This window comes from Pelodiscus sinensis, chromosome 1 (assembly GCF_052426305.1).
Source record: "Pelodiscus sinensis isolate ZL-2025 chromosome 1, ASM5242630v1, whole genome shotgun sequence".
Lineage (NCBI taxonomy): Eukaryota > Metazoa > Chordata > Testudines > Trionychidae > Pelodiscus > Pelodiscus sinensis.
The window spans coordinates 111720719-111735994 of record NC_143052.1 but is presented as its reverse complement, the minus strand read 5'-3'; the positions used below and the strand labels follow the sequence as shown (position 1 = coordinate 111735994).

At 46.8% G+C, this 15276-nt stretch overlaps 1 protein-coding gene across 11 annotated transcripts in view; it reads right to left on the bottom strand.

Annotated features, from left to right (window-relative positions):
* CACNA1C (calcium voltage-gated channel subunit alpha1 C) overlaps window positions 1-15276 on the bottom strand; it is a 630647-nt gene that overhangs the window by 11642 nt on the left and 603729 nt on the right. For 10 of the 11 annotated variants that reach the window (XM_089769299.1, XM_075896596.2, XM_075896633.2 and 7 more), the window contains 6 exons: window positions 12819-12920; window positions 8034-8161; window positions 5992-6126; window positions 4202-4554; window positions 1102-1230; window positions 414-523 (listed from right to left, as the gene is read on the bottom strand). In XM_089769299.1, coding sequence (XP_089625425.1) covers window positions 414-523; window positions 1102-1230; window positions 4202-4554; window positions 5992-6126; window positions 8034-8161; window positions 12819-12920 — 957 coding nt within the window. The remainder of the gene's footprint in view (window positions 1-413; window positions 524-1101; window positions 1231-4201; window positions 4555-5991; window positions 6127-8033; window positions 8162-12818; window positions 12921-15276) is intronic. The other variant, XM_075896623.2, reaches the window with a different exon arrangement.

Sequence of the window (15276 nt, the reverse complement as noted above, 5' to 3'; positions counted from 1 at the left end):
TTTTCTTTTGCAAGAGAGGAAAGAAAAACATTTTATTTCTCTCTGTTCAATACTTAAAGAAAAGACTGCCACATACTCCATCAGCTGGTTTTATGAAGAGGTTCTTTTGGGCCTACAGAGCTCTAATAAGTTCCCCTAGTTCACATGCAGACTTAACTGATTCACACAGATGCTTGCCAGCCAGAGAACTATACACTTATACACTGAGTGAACAATGCATAAGCAATGGAAATGCCTGCTGGTAAGACATGTGCATTGCCAAGATCTTATTCTACATTCTGTGTCATGTTCTTCCTGGGAAACAAAGTGCACATCAAAATCTGAGGGAATGCATTACAGGATTTTACTGCAAGGTGTAAGAAATCACTCAAGGGATCAGAAAGCACAGCTTGTACATCCTGCTGAAATATTACCCAGGGACGAGGAGCGAAGAAACCCTTTCTTTGGAGATGCCCTGGTGCTCTCCGCTTTGTTGTTTTCAGGTGGAGTCAGTTGCCTGTTTTCATCGTCTTGGTATGAGAGCCTGGAATGAAAAGCAGATTGTTTAGAACCATCACTTGAGCACAGAATCATGCTGGATGGGATATCCCTCCTACTGGGGAATGGCAGCACTATTTGGCAGGAGATGAGGAAAAGGGAACGTGGAATAACATTCTAGTCTCCAAGAAGGGATGTAGCTAACTTGTTAGTTTGCTAGATCGAAATGCTCCAGAGACAGCATCCAAAACTGTGGGACAGAGAAAACTCTGGTGATGAAATCTGTGAACTTTAGACATTAAAAATGGATGGGGAAGCAGCCTGGAGATACCACCTGCCAGTGGTACCAGCTGTCAGTGGTACCACTGGGAGGAAAAGGACTTCAAAAGTCACAGAAAAAAATTGCAATCCCAATACTATTTGCCTGGGCTGAAGCACCTTTATTTCATCATTTGACACCTAGATTGGTGCAGTGTTCCATCTGCAAACCTGTTTCTTCTTCCTAGTCTTCCCCCAGTTCCATTCCCGAGGCTGAGCTCATGAAGGGTCTTTTAAAGAAAAATACCACACAGCCCCCAAACCAGCAAACCCCAGACAGCTTGGCCTCAATACTGCAAAGCTCACATTTCAGTAGAGATCAGGCTTGGTTCGCTACAGTACTCTATGTCTTCATTCAAATTCTCATCGTAAGGTTCATCCTGGGACACTTCCTCTTGGCAAACGATTGCCAGCTGGCTGTCTCTGGAAGAGGCGCTAACAAGCAAAAAAGGCAAGTCAAAATTTGGAGATTGTGAAGAAAAGATGCTATTGAGACAAAAGTGACAGGGCTCCATCTGTCTGTGTTTGTTGTTATAGCCCAGCGCTGAGCCATCACAATGATGAAAGACATAAGCACAGCTCATAAATACAACTGACCCTTTGTTTTGTCCTTACTTAGCTGGAGCTCCTTAATCAAAGCATCAAGAATCAGCAGTGATGCACATGCTATGAATATAATTGATCATGCCTTTACTGCAGGAGCATTCACAGGGCACTGACTACATTCCTAAAGTGCTGTCCCATCGGGATCCGTATAAAGCGTGGGGTGGATTTTCTTTTAAGGCTGTCACAAAGTGCTGGTAAGGAATTTCAAAGGGACGTGTCCTTGACTTTATATTGCCTCTTTCAGCTGTGAGGGTTATGGTCTCTTTCTGCCATGTTGCACTCACCGTGCCATTTCTCTCTCTCTGCTCTCTTTCATCTTCTCTCTTCCTCTCTCTCAGGCCTTTCCCATCCTTACTCCTTATTGTCCCATCACAGAATATGAGTAACTGCCTTTGAATTCAATGAGTGCTATTCATATTCCGTGGTGGGTGAATTCCATCTGTACCTCCTCCTCCCTGGCATTAGGCTGCAGTTTGACAGTGCAAGCAGCTGAACAGAGCCTGGATCTCTGAAATGCCACCACGGGGAGCTTCAAAGTTCTGAAGTCCAGATATTTGCACTCTGTTACCTGTGCTGTCAGCCGGGAGCAGCGTGGCAGAGAAGCACCATGTGGGAATAGGAGGAGAAGTGGAGACACATGGTCCTTTGGTGATTGGTTCACCCAGTTGGTGGAATGGAGGGAAAAGAGTATATGTATGGTGCCTTGGGTCAGTTGAAAAGAAAATCCATGGAACAGTGAGTGATCAGACAGTGGATGACTGGCAATCATAGCTGACCAGCCGAAGAAAAAGTCCTGAATAACAACGTCATTCCCTCATTAGCCCACAAGGCAAAGCTCTAGCCAAACCCTACGTTATTTTGGTGAGAACAGGCTAAAAGAGGCTTCACTCTGCAATGACCAGAGGTCAGGTCAGAGATCATATGGTGAAAATTCCACATCCTGGTAATCCAGCTACTGGAGTTCACTTAATTGTCTGCAGTATGGTTAGGGGAATCCAGGTGGGGAATGTCTCCTGAAGATACCACAATATTATTACTGTTAAACACCAGAGTTACTAACTGAGCAGAAGTATGCAATTAGGCAGAAACAGAAAAACACACAGCAAACTCAGTACAGTACTGTGTTAAATGTAAACTACTACTAACAAAAATAAAGGAAAAGCAACATTTTATTCTGCATATAAAGTTTCAAAGTTGTATTAAGTCTAAGTCCAGCTGCAAACCATAATGTTTTGTTCAGAACATGAACATTTCAGAGTTATGAACAGCCTCCATTCCCAAGGTGTTCATAACTCTGAAGCTATCCTGTTACTTCTTTTAATCCTGCTGGTACTGAAAGGAAGGGCTTAAGTGAAACAACAATGGGGAATTTGGACATTAACTTCAACAGGAGCAACACTGAGTCTTCAGTCTGGAGAACATTACAGCATGAGAGGAAACACCTACCGTCCCAATGTTTCATAGTAATGTGTCCTAGTGCACCAAGGAAGCAAGGGGGAAAAAGAAGACTATGTCAGGAATGTAACAAAAACACAAGTAAGGAGAAGGAGGATGGAAACAAATAGCTGTGAAATTCCTATAGCTTCTAAAAGAAAGGCTGGGAAATGGAAAAGCCACTCAATTCTTTATTCAAGCAAAATCACACGCCTCTGACATTCTCATCTTGCTATTCTCTTCTCTTCTTCTTTGGAACAAGGGTTTCTCAACCTTTGCAGTAGCGATGTGCTAGTGTACACATTTAAAAGGTTAACCAATGAGCCTGGGCTTATCCATTAACCTTCATGGTTACATGCAAGGCCCCTCCTCTGTGCTGTTGCCTTTGCATCAGAGGCAGCAGCAGGGGTGGTGGTGAGGGGGAAGCTGGCTTTTAAGCTGGATCCCCACATATACCAGCCTCCCCCGTGCTGTTGCCTCTCATACAGAGGCGGCATGGGAGGGAGCAAAGGGGGTAGGCGGCTCTGCGGGAGCTGGTACACATGGGGAGCTGGCTTAAAAGCTGGCTTCCCGCATGCACCAGCTCCCGGGGAGCTCCCCCCGTGTAAATGTGTAACCGCTGAAAATTTCAGCAGTTACACATTTACAACCCCCCTCTGCTTTTTAAGATCCCTACTTTTCAGGCTGACAACAGTTTATTTGAAGTCAGAAATATTCATGATCCCTCTTCCCCTTTACATTTATTATAACCAAATCAAACATGCATGAATGATAACAGCGATAAGCCTATGACAGAATTCATTCACGTGTGTTTCGACAGGTTATCCAGTGAATATCTGCCTTTGAAGGGAAAGGCTGTGTGGATAGATTGGGGGTGACATTTCCTTTGCTTTAGATTATAATACATTTTTAATGCCTCACATTCCTTCTGAATGCATTTTATCAGCTCCCTGGGAGTTGTCATTTGCTAATTGAGGAATATTGGTATAGAGTCTTTTCTCTAGTGTTCGCAAATATGAATGGACTCCTCTCATTCCTTCTCTATTAAATTTACATTAGATAAAACACTTCCCTACAGCCTAGGATGCAAGTCCCTGCAGATACCAGCTATGCTGCTTTCTGAAAAAGCCTGGGAGATGGAGAATGTGGATCAGTGGTAGTGCTAAGCAGTCCTTCTTTCCAGAGGCTGAGTGTGGTGCCTCTGTAGCACTGCTGATCTAGGCAGCAAGAGACAATCCTGTGAGCTCACCTCAAATCCCACGTGCAACAGCATCTTGCCCCAGCATGACTTCAACTATGCAATATCATTTTTAAAAATTGTACCTATATGTTGGTTTCATTAGCCCATTGCTTCTTTGGAGCTTACCTTTTGGAAGTGAGTTTCCAAGGGGCCTCCTGCACTCGTATGGTTGGTGACAAGGGTGTGCCATGCCCCTCCACTGTGCTGACAGTACTTGGGTAGCTGGGTGGGTTGGGGAAGCGGGACAAGGCAGTATTGTTGGCATTGTTGATGTTGGCGTTGGAGCCTGAAGATGAGTAGCTGCTTGGAGTGAAGGTGGAATCCACTAGCTTCTCGTGTGATGGGGACTCAGTATCTCCCTGGTTGTTGCCAGCTTTATTGATGTGCAAAGGGCGCTGGGTGGTGAATGTCTGAGGGAACGAGCTCCTGCCATCGCTTTGGTAGTAGCTGACATGGTTTCCAAACAGGCCACCAGCCCTCTGTCAGCAGAACAGAAAACATTTTCTAATGGTGAGAACAGGTGCATAAGAACATAAGAACAGCCATACTGGGTCAGACCAAAGGTCTATCTAGCCCAGTAGCCTGTCTTCCAATAGTGGCCAATGCCAGATGCCCCAGAGGGAGAGAACAGAACAGGGAATCATCAAGTAATCCCTCTTCTGTCACCCATTCCCAGCCTCTGACAGAGGTGCAAATGATGACAATTCCCCAGGCCTGGTGTTTGTCACTGTGCCTGAAAGCAACGTTTGGAGAAAGAAAATTTGAGGCCAATTTGGCAATGTGATAAGGTCCTCTACAAGCAGAGCACCTCCCTACTAGGAAATATCCTTAGACTATGGACATCTTTGGCAGAGGGACTGTGAGGGGATAAGGACGGGTCTGTTGTGGATGAGCTGTAATGTAATGCTCGGATATTTCACAAGGGCCAGCTCCAGAATATAAAAAGGCCTACAAGTGGGAAGGGCCATCTTTGCACCCCCATTCCCATGTTGAGCGGAGTTTGGGTGGAATGGAAAATCTGAGCTATTGTGTATAATTCTGGGTGAGCAAATACCAGAAAGAAACCCACTTACTAGAAAGAATTCAGACAACAGCAACAAAAATGATTAACCAGCAGGAGGGACATGTGAGGAAAGGTTTAAAGAGACTGGTAAGTAGAACTTGACTAAGGCATAAGGAAGGGGAGATACAGTAATGTTCTATAAGTATTTGAAAGGCAGAGGTACCAAGTAGGGAGAGGGAATGTTGAGGGTTGCCCAAAGGGCGTAACTCAGAAAAAGAAAATTTAGGCTGATTGTTCAGAAAAAGTTTTCCATTGTGAGATGTATTGGGGGGAGATCATCTCCCAAGGAAAGTGCTAGAAGAACTATTGCTTGGGTCACTTAAAATTGGACTAAACAAAGCACTGGAGAATGTAGTGGATCAATAATACATACATGGAGGAGATGACCTGATTTGCTTTTTTAATTTCTGTGGGTCAAATCCTGACATTCTCACTGTAATTATTTTTAATCTTTACTCAGGCAAAACTCCCACTGAGGAAAAATAGAGTAAAAAACTATCGAGGAAAAATGAGGAAGAATGGCTCTTGCACAAAAGAGGGTTTTTGCACAAAAAGGAGACATCTACATGGTGTATTTTTGCACAAAAACCTCTTGCGCAAAAGGGATCTGAGGAGGAAATGCAAATGAGAGCATGACATATTCAAATGAGCGCTCCATATGCATTTCCTCTTGCAGAAGAGGCTCGTAGTGTAGATGTAGCATGAGAGAGAGAGAGAGAGAGAGAGAGAGAGAGAGAGAGAGAGACAGAAATGAATGCTATAAGCAAAAGGCCATTTAGCAGTTCCCAATCTAATGTATTGGGCTTAGCACATCATTCAAGAGGCAAAGAAGGATCACAACAGCATCCCATACCCTGAAGATATCATCTTCTGAGGCAGCGGAAACAGCTTCTTTCATGGCCTTATCTAGCTCCTCTTCAGCTGTCAGGTCTCCTGAGATCGCCCGTCGGATCTCCGGCCCAATGTCATGCAATGTGCGCAACCCAGCCTGGAAAACAGAACCATGTAACATTCTATCTCTATGTAGTTAGGTGAGCAATAAAAATACTATCACTTTACAGTGCACATGATCTGCCACCAAGCGCTTTCTGAACATTGATTAATTTCACCTCATCACTGCCCTGTGAGGTCAGCAGCTACTGTTAACCCTTTTAGAGGTGGAGAGACAAACTCATAGAAAAGTTAAGGTGCCAAAGGCTGAATAGCAAATTTCAGGCAGAACTGACCATAGGACTCAGGAGTCTTCATTATCAGGTGCTTGTTTTAACAGGTACAGCATATGCACATAAATATACAGGCCTAAATGAGCAAGCATGGGTGCTCTAGGGTTTGGCTCCTAAATCCACATTTAGGCACACAAATAAAAGAGCTGAGCTCCTACACTTCTAGTTGAAGTCAGCGGGAGCTCAGCACCTTTGAAAATCAGGCCAAGTTTATTCAGGAGCTTAAATACAGAGTGAAGAGCTGAATTTTTGGCACCCAGATCCAGAACTTTTAGCCAGAAATTATACTCAGCATTTACCAAATCTTATTCATTGGAACGTGTCTCAATTAGTGTTGTTCTAGAAACAGCAATGCTGTCCTATACTGGTACTATGTACAACATGTATTTCTGACATGGCACATTGTTTGCTTGGTGTCCCGTGGTTTGTCTCTTTCTTACTGTAACAGTTCCAGAAGTATATAAAGCTGAGGTTTTGCTCTGTCTTGTGTAGCTGTAATCAAAATTCTCTTTTTTCAGAAACACAGTGGAAGTCTCTGACACACAATCTAGCAGTCCATACAATGAATGAGTGACAGATCTGAGACTAGATCCCAGGACTCATATTATGGTGCCTCTTGAATCCAGGCATTTGCCTTGTTTTTTAACTGCCAGATACCTTCACTGACTAAGGATGTAAAGGACTAGTTGACTGGCTGACTATCTGATAAGCAAATGCTTATGGGATAGTCGAAAGGATAGTCGACTAGTTGCTCTCCCCTTGCTGCCTCTATTAGACAGAGGCAGCAAGGGGAGCGGAGAAGGGGGGATACTTAAAAGTGGCAGTGCTGCACGGAGCCTGGGGTGAGCTGCTTCATGTGGTGCTGCCACTTTGAAATGCTGGGTGGAGCTCTTGTGCATTTCAAAGAGCAAGCACCCTCATGGAGCCTGGGGCCAGCGCAGGACTCTGAGTCCCCTGCTGACCCCAGGCTCCACGTGGTGCTTCTGCTTCGAAATGCACAAGAGCCTTGTTGGGGCTCTTGTGCATTTCAAAGTAAAAGCACCTGCATGGAGCCCGCTGGAGTCAGCGGGACTTCCCGCTGGCCCTGGGCTCCACATTGAGTTCCAACTTGGAAATGCACAAGAGCCTCCGCTGGGGCTCTTGTACATTTCAAAGGCGGAATATGGAAGTGCTTATCAACCAGTCAAGTAGTCAATGGAAATTCCATCGACTACTCGACTAGCAAATCAATCGCTACTTAACATCCCTATCCGTAATGACTCCTTCCTCGGAAGGATTTAGGATGAAACATGACAACAGTAACGAGTTTACATTCATCTGGTACCAGCTCTCCAAAAGGAACCCAAAGCACTTCCAAAACATTACAAATACATTTATCAGTTATGAACATGATTCTCTGCATTCCACCAGCATAAGGAAAGGTGCCTGGCCTTTGACAGATGAATGTCTATCTGAAGGGGCTGATGTGGCAGCTCAAGGTGTTGCCAATGTCCCCTCTAACGGGGGGCCTGTCAGTGGCTCAGTACAGCCCCCAAAGTGGGTGGCCCTTGCTGGGAAGGAGGCATGGCCAAGGGTCCTTGAATGTAACAAGGTTAAAGAGTTGTACAAACTTATTAAACCTACAGCTCTGTGTCCATGTTTCATTCCTGTGGCACCCAGGCCCATCACTCACCTGCAAGGAGAGAGCATTTCTCTGCGACGGTTTGCCCACGAGGCCCTGTTCCTTACGTTTCTTGAATTTCCGGAAATACTCTTGGATCAGGAAAGTGGCATAAAATTTCCCCACTGTTACCTCATCGTCTGCATAGGGAATATTTCCAAAAGCAAACAAGCAGTTGATTTTAAACAGTAAACTCATCAGCACATGTTGCAAAGCCTTGCCATTTAGACTACATCTACACTGTGGAGCTATTTCGGGATACTGGAGGTATCCCGAAATAGATCTCCTACGTCTTAACATTCCGACGTTCTGCTGTGTAGACAGCGCCAGATTACAAAATAAGCTATTTCAAAATTGACTCAAAATAAGCTATGCAATTTGCATAGCTCAAACTGCATAGCTTATTTCGCGCTACGAGTACAGTGCAGACGCACTTTTAGATAAGGAATGCCAGGAAAGAGAGGCAAAGACATTTGTTTTCATGTTACAAGCACAGCAGACTAGAGGGCACATTTACTCCAAAGTTAGAGCTGTTTGCAGAGGCTCTAGGGTTTAGAGCTGGATTACAGCTACAGGCATATGTTAGCTATTCTGGTACAGAATGCCTGTAACTGCAGGGCCACCTGATTGGTACATTTGCTATACAGATATTGCGGCCCCTGACATTTCAGCTACTTGTATCAACTTCCCAGCGAAGATCTCAGTGGGTCTGCAGTGTCCCATTGTGGGTTTTTACCTGCTATAACCTAAACCGGAACTTGGATTGTTTCACGCCAACGGATAAATCCTTCAGTCCTTGCTCTTCCCCTACTCTGCCAAAACTCTCATTCAAGTCAATGGGCCAAATCTTAACTTTTATTTAGGCAAAATCCACCTGCAGGCATTGGAAGTGTTGAGGTGCATTGACTTCTGCGAGGACAAAAGCTGAGTAAGACTTCAGGATCTGACCTTAAATACAGACAATCCCCAAATGCGATTTTGAGTGGCAGCCTGCAGAACTGAATGGGGAGTCAGCAATACTGCAGTGCTACTGCAGGAAGGCTCACCAGCCCAGCATGAAGGCTCATTATAAAAGTACAAGAGGGAGACTAGATGGCTGATGTTGAAAACACCCCTGTCAATCATGCTCCTACCTAGGATGAGCTGTCAGTGGATGGATGGAACAGAAGAGAAGGGGTCCATTGTTCTGAAGCTGTGAGAAAGTCAGGAGGTAGGGAAAGATGGGCTAAGAGGAGGGGCCAAGTAAGAGGATGAAGAGGGAGGGATAAAGGGGCTGTGGGAAAGAAAAAAATAGGACAGAGGGGGTATGTCTAGACTGCATCCCTCTGTCGGCAGAGGGATGCAGATTAGGCAGGTCGACATTGCAAATAAGGCAGGGATTTAAATATCCCGTGCCTAATTTGCATAAAAATGGCTGCCACGTTTTGCTGACTCAGCACGTTGTCAGCAAAAAGCAGCAGTCTAGAGGGGGATCTGTCGAGAAAGAAAGCCTTTTTCGACAGATCTTATAAACCTCCTTTCAGGAGGCATTAGGGATCTGTCGAAAAAGGCTTTCTTTCTCAATGGATCTCCCTCTAGACTGCCACTTTTTGCAAACAAAGTGCTGAGTCGGCAAAATGTGGCGGCTATTTTTATGCAAATTAGGCATGGGATATTTAAATCCCTGCCTCATTTGCAATGTTGACCTGCCTAATCTGCCTACCTCTGCCGACAGAGGGATGCAGTCTAGACATACCCAGGGTTTGCTATCTCGTACCCAGGGTGAGATAGCAACAGAAAACAAAGGGAGGTGGAGGGATAAAATCCCTATATATACACCCATATTACATCCCTATGCATGTGTAACTGCTACTAGGCGGATTTGAACTTGGGATCTCTGGAGCTGAGTATAGGAGCCTCTACCCTCTGAGCTAAAAGCCAGTTGCCTCCCACCCTCTATTGTAGAGGTGTCTTGGTCTTAACTGTTGCTGTGGTCTAGGTACAACTTGCATTGCTCAGTAACCGCACTAAGTGTGTGCGTTACACATGCACCCAGATAAAATCCCTATGTATAAACCCAGATAAAATCCCAAATCTGTGTAAGTAACATAGGGTATGTCTACACTACAATGTTAGTTCGAACTAACGGACGTTAGTTCGAACTAACATTCATAGGCACTACACTAGCGCTCCGCTAGTTCGAATTTAAATCGAACTAGCGGACCGCTTAGTTTGAACTAGGAAAACCTCATTTTACGAGGATACAGCCTAGTTTGAACTTACTAGTTCGAATTAAGGGGTGTGTAGCCCCTTAATTCGAACTAGTGGGAGGCTAGCCCTCCCCAGGTTTCCCTGGTGGCCACTCTGGCCAACACCAGGGAAACTATTGCCCCCTCCCGGCCCCGGCCCCCTTAAAGGGGCACGGGCTGGCTACGGTGCCCGTGCCAGGTGCAAGCCTGCCAGCACCCAGCCAGCAGACCCTGCACCTGGCACGGCACAGAGCCACCCACCCGATGTCCCCCAGCCCACCCCCTCTTCCCGGGACTAGGCTGGCGGCTCCCGGGAGCTTGCCCCGGACCGCAAGAGGCGGGCACCTTCCTGGTCTAGTGCAGACATCGTGGACCTCGTCCACGATCTCCGCACTAGGCACAGGAAAGTGGCCGTCTAGGGCAGGAGAGCTGCCAGCCTGGCCACCCAGGAGCAGGTGTGCATGAAAATCAAGGGGGTCCACTGAGACCCCCGACCCTGAGCCCTGAGCTTACAATGGCCGTCCTGGGTCAGACCAAAGGTCCATCTAGCCCAGTAGCCTGTCTGCCGACAGCGGCCAACCCTAGGGACCCTGGAGGGGATGGACCGAAGACAGTGACCAAGCCATTTGTCTTGTGCCATCCATCTCCAGCCTTCCACAAACTTTGGGCAGGGACACCACTCCTACCCCCTGGCTAATACCACTCCATGGACCCAACCTCCATGACTTGATCTCACTTCCCTTTAAACTCTGTTCTAGTTGTAGCCTTCACAGCCTCCTGCAGCAAGGAGTTCCATAGGTTAACTATTTGCTTTGGGAAGAAGAACAACTTTCTCTTACTAGTTTGAAGCCTGCTACCCATTCCTTTCCTTTGGTGTCCTCTAGTCCTTCTTTATGGGAACTCATGAAGAACTTTTATGAATGCACCCTCTCCACCCAACCCCTGCTTTTAGAGACCTCTATCCTGTCCCCGCTCCATCTCCTCTTTTCTAAGCTGAACAGTCCCAGTCTCTGTAGCCTCTCTTCATATGGGACCTGTTCCCAACCCCTGATCATGTTAGTTGCCCTCCCCTCTCCCAGCCTTTCTCTTCCCCTTTCCTACCTCCTTTTCCCAGTCTCCCCCAGTTTTGTTCAATAAAGACAGAGTCATAGTTGGAAGAAACGTTATCTTTATTTTGTACATCAAGAAGAGGGGCTAGGGAAGGGTAAGTGGAAGGTAGTGAGGGAGGAATGGGGCACGAGCCCCCGATGGGGAGAAGTGGGCTGGCTCTGTGGGCTTCTGGGGGTGGAAGCTCTCCTGCAGCCCCCCAATTGCCCCCTCTTCCCAGATGGCAGCCTGCGGCAAGTGCAGCCGGGCTGATGGCCGAGTGCTGTGATGTGCCCAGTGTGGGCACTCAGGGCACTCCAAGCCAGGACTGGTTTTCAAGCGGGGAACCCCTGAGAACTGTCTGTCCGGGGTGGGGGTCGGGTCCCTTAAGCGCAGCCCTCGGCTAGCCTGAGACAGCATCTCCACGCTCTAAGTCCTCCTCTGATGCCCTGCCGGCACTGCTTCCGGCCATCCTTAAGCCCTGTTCAGGGTCCACTCAATGTGGACATGGTAGTTCGAATGAGCAAAACGCTAATTCGAACTAGTTTTTAGTTCTAGACGCGTTAGTTCGAATTAGCTTAGTTCAAATTAACTAATTCGAACTAAGTTAGTTCGAACTAACTCTGTAGTGTAGACATACCCATACTGGGCCAGATGTGGATCTATGCAAACTTACACCAGCTGAGACTCTGGCCCACTGTGTCCATATGGATCAGATAGATATAGAAGGTTGAAAGCACAGGCCTAGAAACCCAGGAGAAGAGGCCATAGGCTTAACTCAAGGTTTATTTCTGACATATGCTGATAAAAGTGGTGTTCCTCTGCTCCCATATGCCCAGCCTACAATTCCTAAATGTTTATTGTTTCCACTCTCCATAGTAGCAAATAATCACTGACAAAGCAAATAAATAGACCACCGTGTTCTCGGGATCATGTTAGAGCCGTGGTGTTCAACACGCTAGCCACTAGCCACATGTGGCTGATTGGCTGTTTGAGTGTGGCTAGTTCGCTGTAGCAGTAGCCTTTATAATGGCTACTGCTTCAGAACGGATTGGACACCCCAGCATTAAGAGTTATGCAATACTGGTCGGTATCTAGACCTTTGGAGAAAGGCCATGGGCAATGCAAGGCAAAATCCTGTTGTTCCTGGCTTACTGGGAGAGTGTAGAGAACTGCAAACATCACTCCATTTAGATCTGGTGTATGGGTCTGAGAATATTGTGTTCTCTCCTATCCGGACATCTGCATCTCCTCCCAAGAGTTGCCCACAGAGAGGGTTGCACATTCATTGGTCCAGAGATGATCAGCACTCAACCCGCTGAACTGTCCAGTCTGACAAACAGATCTATTCTGTGGAGGAAAGCATGCCTCTCCTACCCTCCCCAGGACCGCCAAAAGCGACAGGCTTAGGACAAGACAAACGTCAGGTAGAGAAAGGGGTGACAAGACAGGCAGACATACACGGAAAGGCTAGTTTGCTCACCACCTGCTGGGGGCACAACCTGATCCAGCAGCTTCATGCTGGTGCGCTTCCAGATTTTCTTAATGATCGCTCGCAGCTCCTCGTTGGCTTGCTCCAGGTTACCTGTTAGGGGAATCAATGCACAGAGGAATTAAACCAGCTCCAGCAGAGGAGAAAATTTCACACCTATGCTGTGGAATCCCAAAAGGAAACAGTGGTTCACAAGCCTGCTCAATGCACCTCTCCTACAGCAGGAAAATGCTTCAAGAGCAGCAGAGGGCAGTTGGAAGTGTGATTGTCAGACCATGGCTTATTTCTTTGTGCTCACAGCAGGCCGGAGGTGCTGACAGCCTCCGCAGGCGCTTGGGCAAGGTAGGGGGAGCAGCTTTCCACTACTAGAAGGGGTAGGGCTGGCAGCAGCTAGCTTTCCACATCTTCCAGAGTGCAGCACCCCCTCTTTCAGCCCTCAGAGCTGCTGGAGTGAACAGCATGGCTCTCCAGCAGCAATTTAAAGAGCCTGTTGCTCTGGCTGATGCTGCAGCGGGTATAGAAACATGGTACAAAAAAGTACAGAGGGGACCACACCAGGGACTAGTATATCGCATACAAGGAATCTAACCCCTTTACAGACATTACTGAAACAAGCCACGCAACACCTCTGGAAGTGCCAAAATATGAGGATCCTTACCGTCTGTGATCCCCTTCTGGCTGCCTACCTCTTCCCAAGCCCCCTAGCTTACTTGCCCCTTTAGTTTATTTGTCTCTTATGTATGCCTCTTCTTCCATGCAGCCCCTAATGCATGGAATTCCCTTCCTTTGCCCAGTGGAGCACACTACCACCCTCTCCTCCCAAAGCGTACTTGTCTCATGGAGTCTCTCGTTATTAATCTAAGTGAGTTTCCAGTCCCTTCCAATCAAACCCCGTGGAGGTTCAACCCCTATCTGATGCTTTCCCGATTCTTAATGTTCTGTTGGACTATAGAGAGCCCACTTTTGTAAGGGGTCTCCTCCACCTCCTGCCACAAGGATTGGACCTAAGACTGGAAGCTCCTTTGGAAACTTCATCTTCCCCAATGTTCCCCACAGCACCGTGCACACTGGCAGTTGTTAATGATCACAACACATGACTGGCTCAAGATCACACAGGAAGTCAGTGTCAAAGTCAGGAATAAGAACGTATGTGCTTTGATTCCCAGTCTCCTGCTTTAACCATGAATACCACTCTGCCATGGCTTAAAACTAAGGTCACGTCTACCCCATAAACTTTGGTTAACGCAAACTACTGCAGTTGGTATATTCCTTGTGCACGTGTGTTTACTTGGCTCCTTGTGTCACACCTGTGCACACACCAGGAATACTTGTAACAATGTACAGTGTGACGCAACCCTGATTCTGGCAGAGGCATAGAGTCTGCACAGTTCTGCACTATTGTCATAAGCATTGTAAGCACAGGATTCACAATCCTCTGGTATTAGTAAAGCTGTAAGAAGACCCAAATCAGTGGGTAACATGTCTTAATGAAGGACAGATTGTTTCCCTAATCTGTGGAACAGAGTGAGAACCAATGCAAGTTTGTCAGTGGCATTCACGGAGCAGCTGCAGACAGCGGAGCATGACTTCTGCGCCCAAGAAATGAGCATGACCGATGGGCTCACATTGTACCACACAAGTGGGATGATGAGCAGCAGTTGTAGAACTCTCACATGCTCAAGGCCACATTCTTGGATCTGCATGCTGAGCTTTCCCCAGCCCTCCAGTGCAGAGACACCAGCATGAGAGCTGCACGAAGAGCAGAGAAATTGCACCATGGAAATGGCAGTGGGAAATTATTTTGGAACTAGAAAATCCACTGTGGGGTCTACTATCTTACAGCTGTGCAGGGCCATCAATCATTTTCTGCTGAGTGTCTCAGTGATGTGCAGGATGCAGTGGGTAGATTTGCAGCTATGGGGTTCCCAATTTGTGGTATGGCAGCAAATGGCTCAAATATCTCTCTTTTGGCTCTAGCACACCTCGCCACAGAGTGGCTCATCAGGAAGGGCAAATTTTGTATGGTTATGCAAGCAGTAGGGATTCCTGGGGACACTTCACTGACATCAATGCTGGCTGGGTAGGGAAGAAACATGATGCACTTTTAAGAACACAGGACTGTTCAGAATGCTGTAAGCAGGGACTTTCTTTCTGACCAGAGGGCTACCACTGGGGACATTCAAATGCCAATAGTGATCCTGGAGGATCCAGCCTATCTCCTGTTTCTGAACAGCACCAAGGAAAGATTCAACTGCTGGCTCAGCAGGTGCAGAATGCCAGTTGAATGTGCTTTTGGTCAACTGAAGGAGGACAGGCAAAGCTTACTGACAATACAGGCGCTCCATGAAAAAAAAAACCCAATGATTATAGCTGTCTGTGGGGTCCTATATAATCTATGTGAGGTAAAGGGGGAAAAGCTGCCACTGGGGTGGATGGCGGAGGTGGAGTG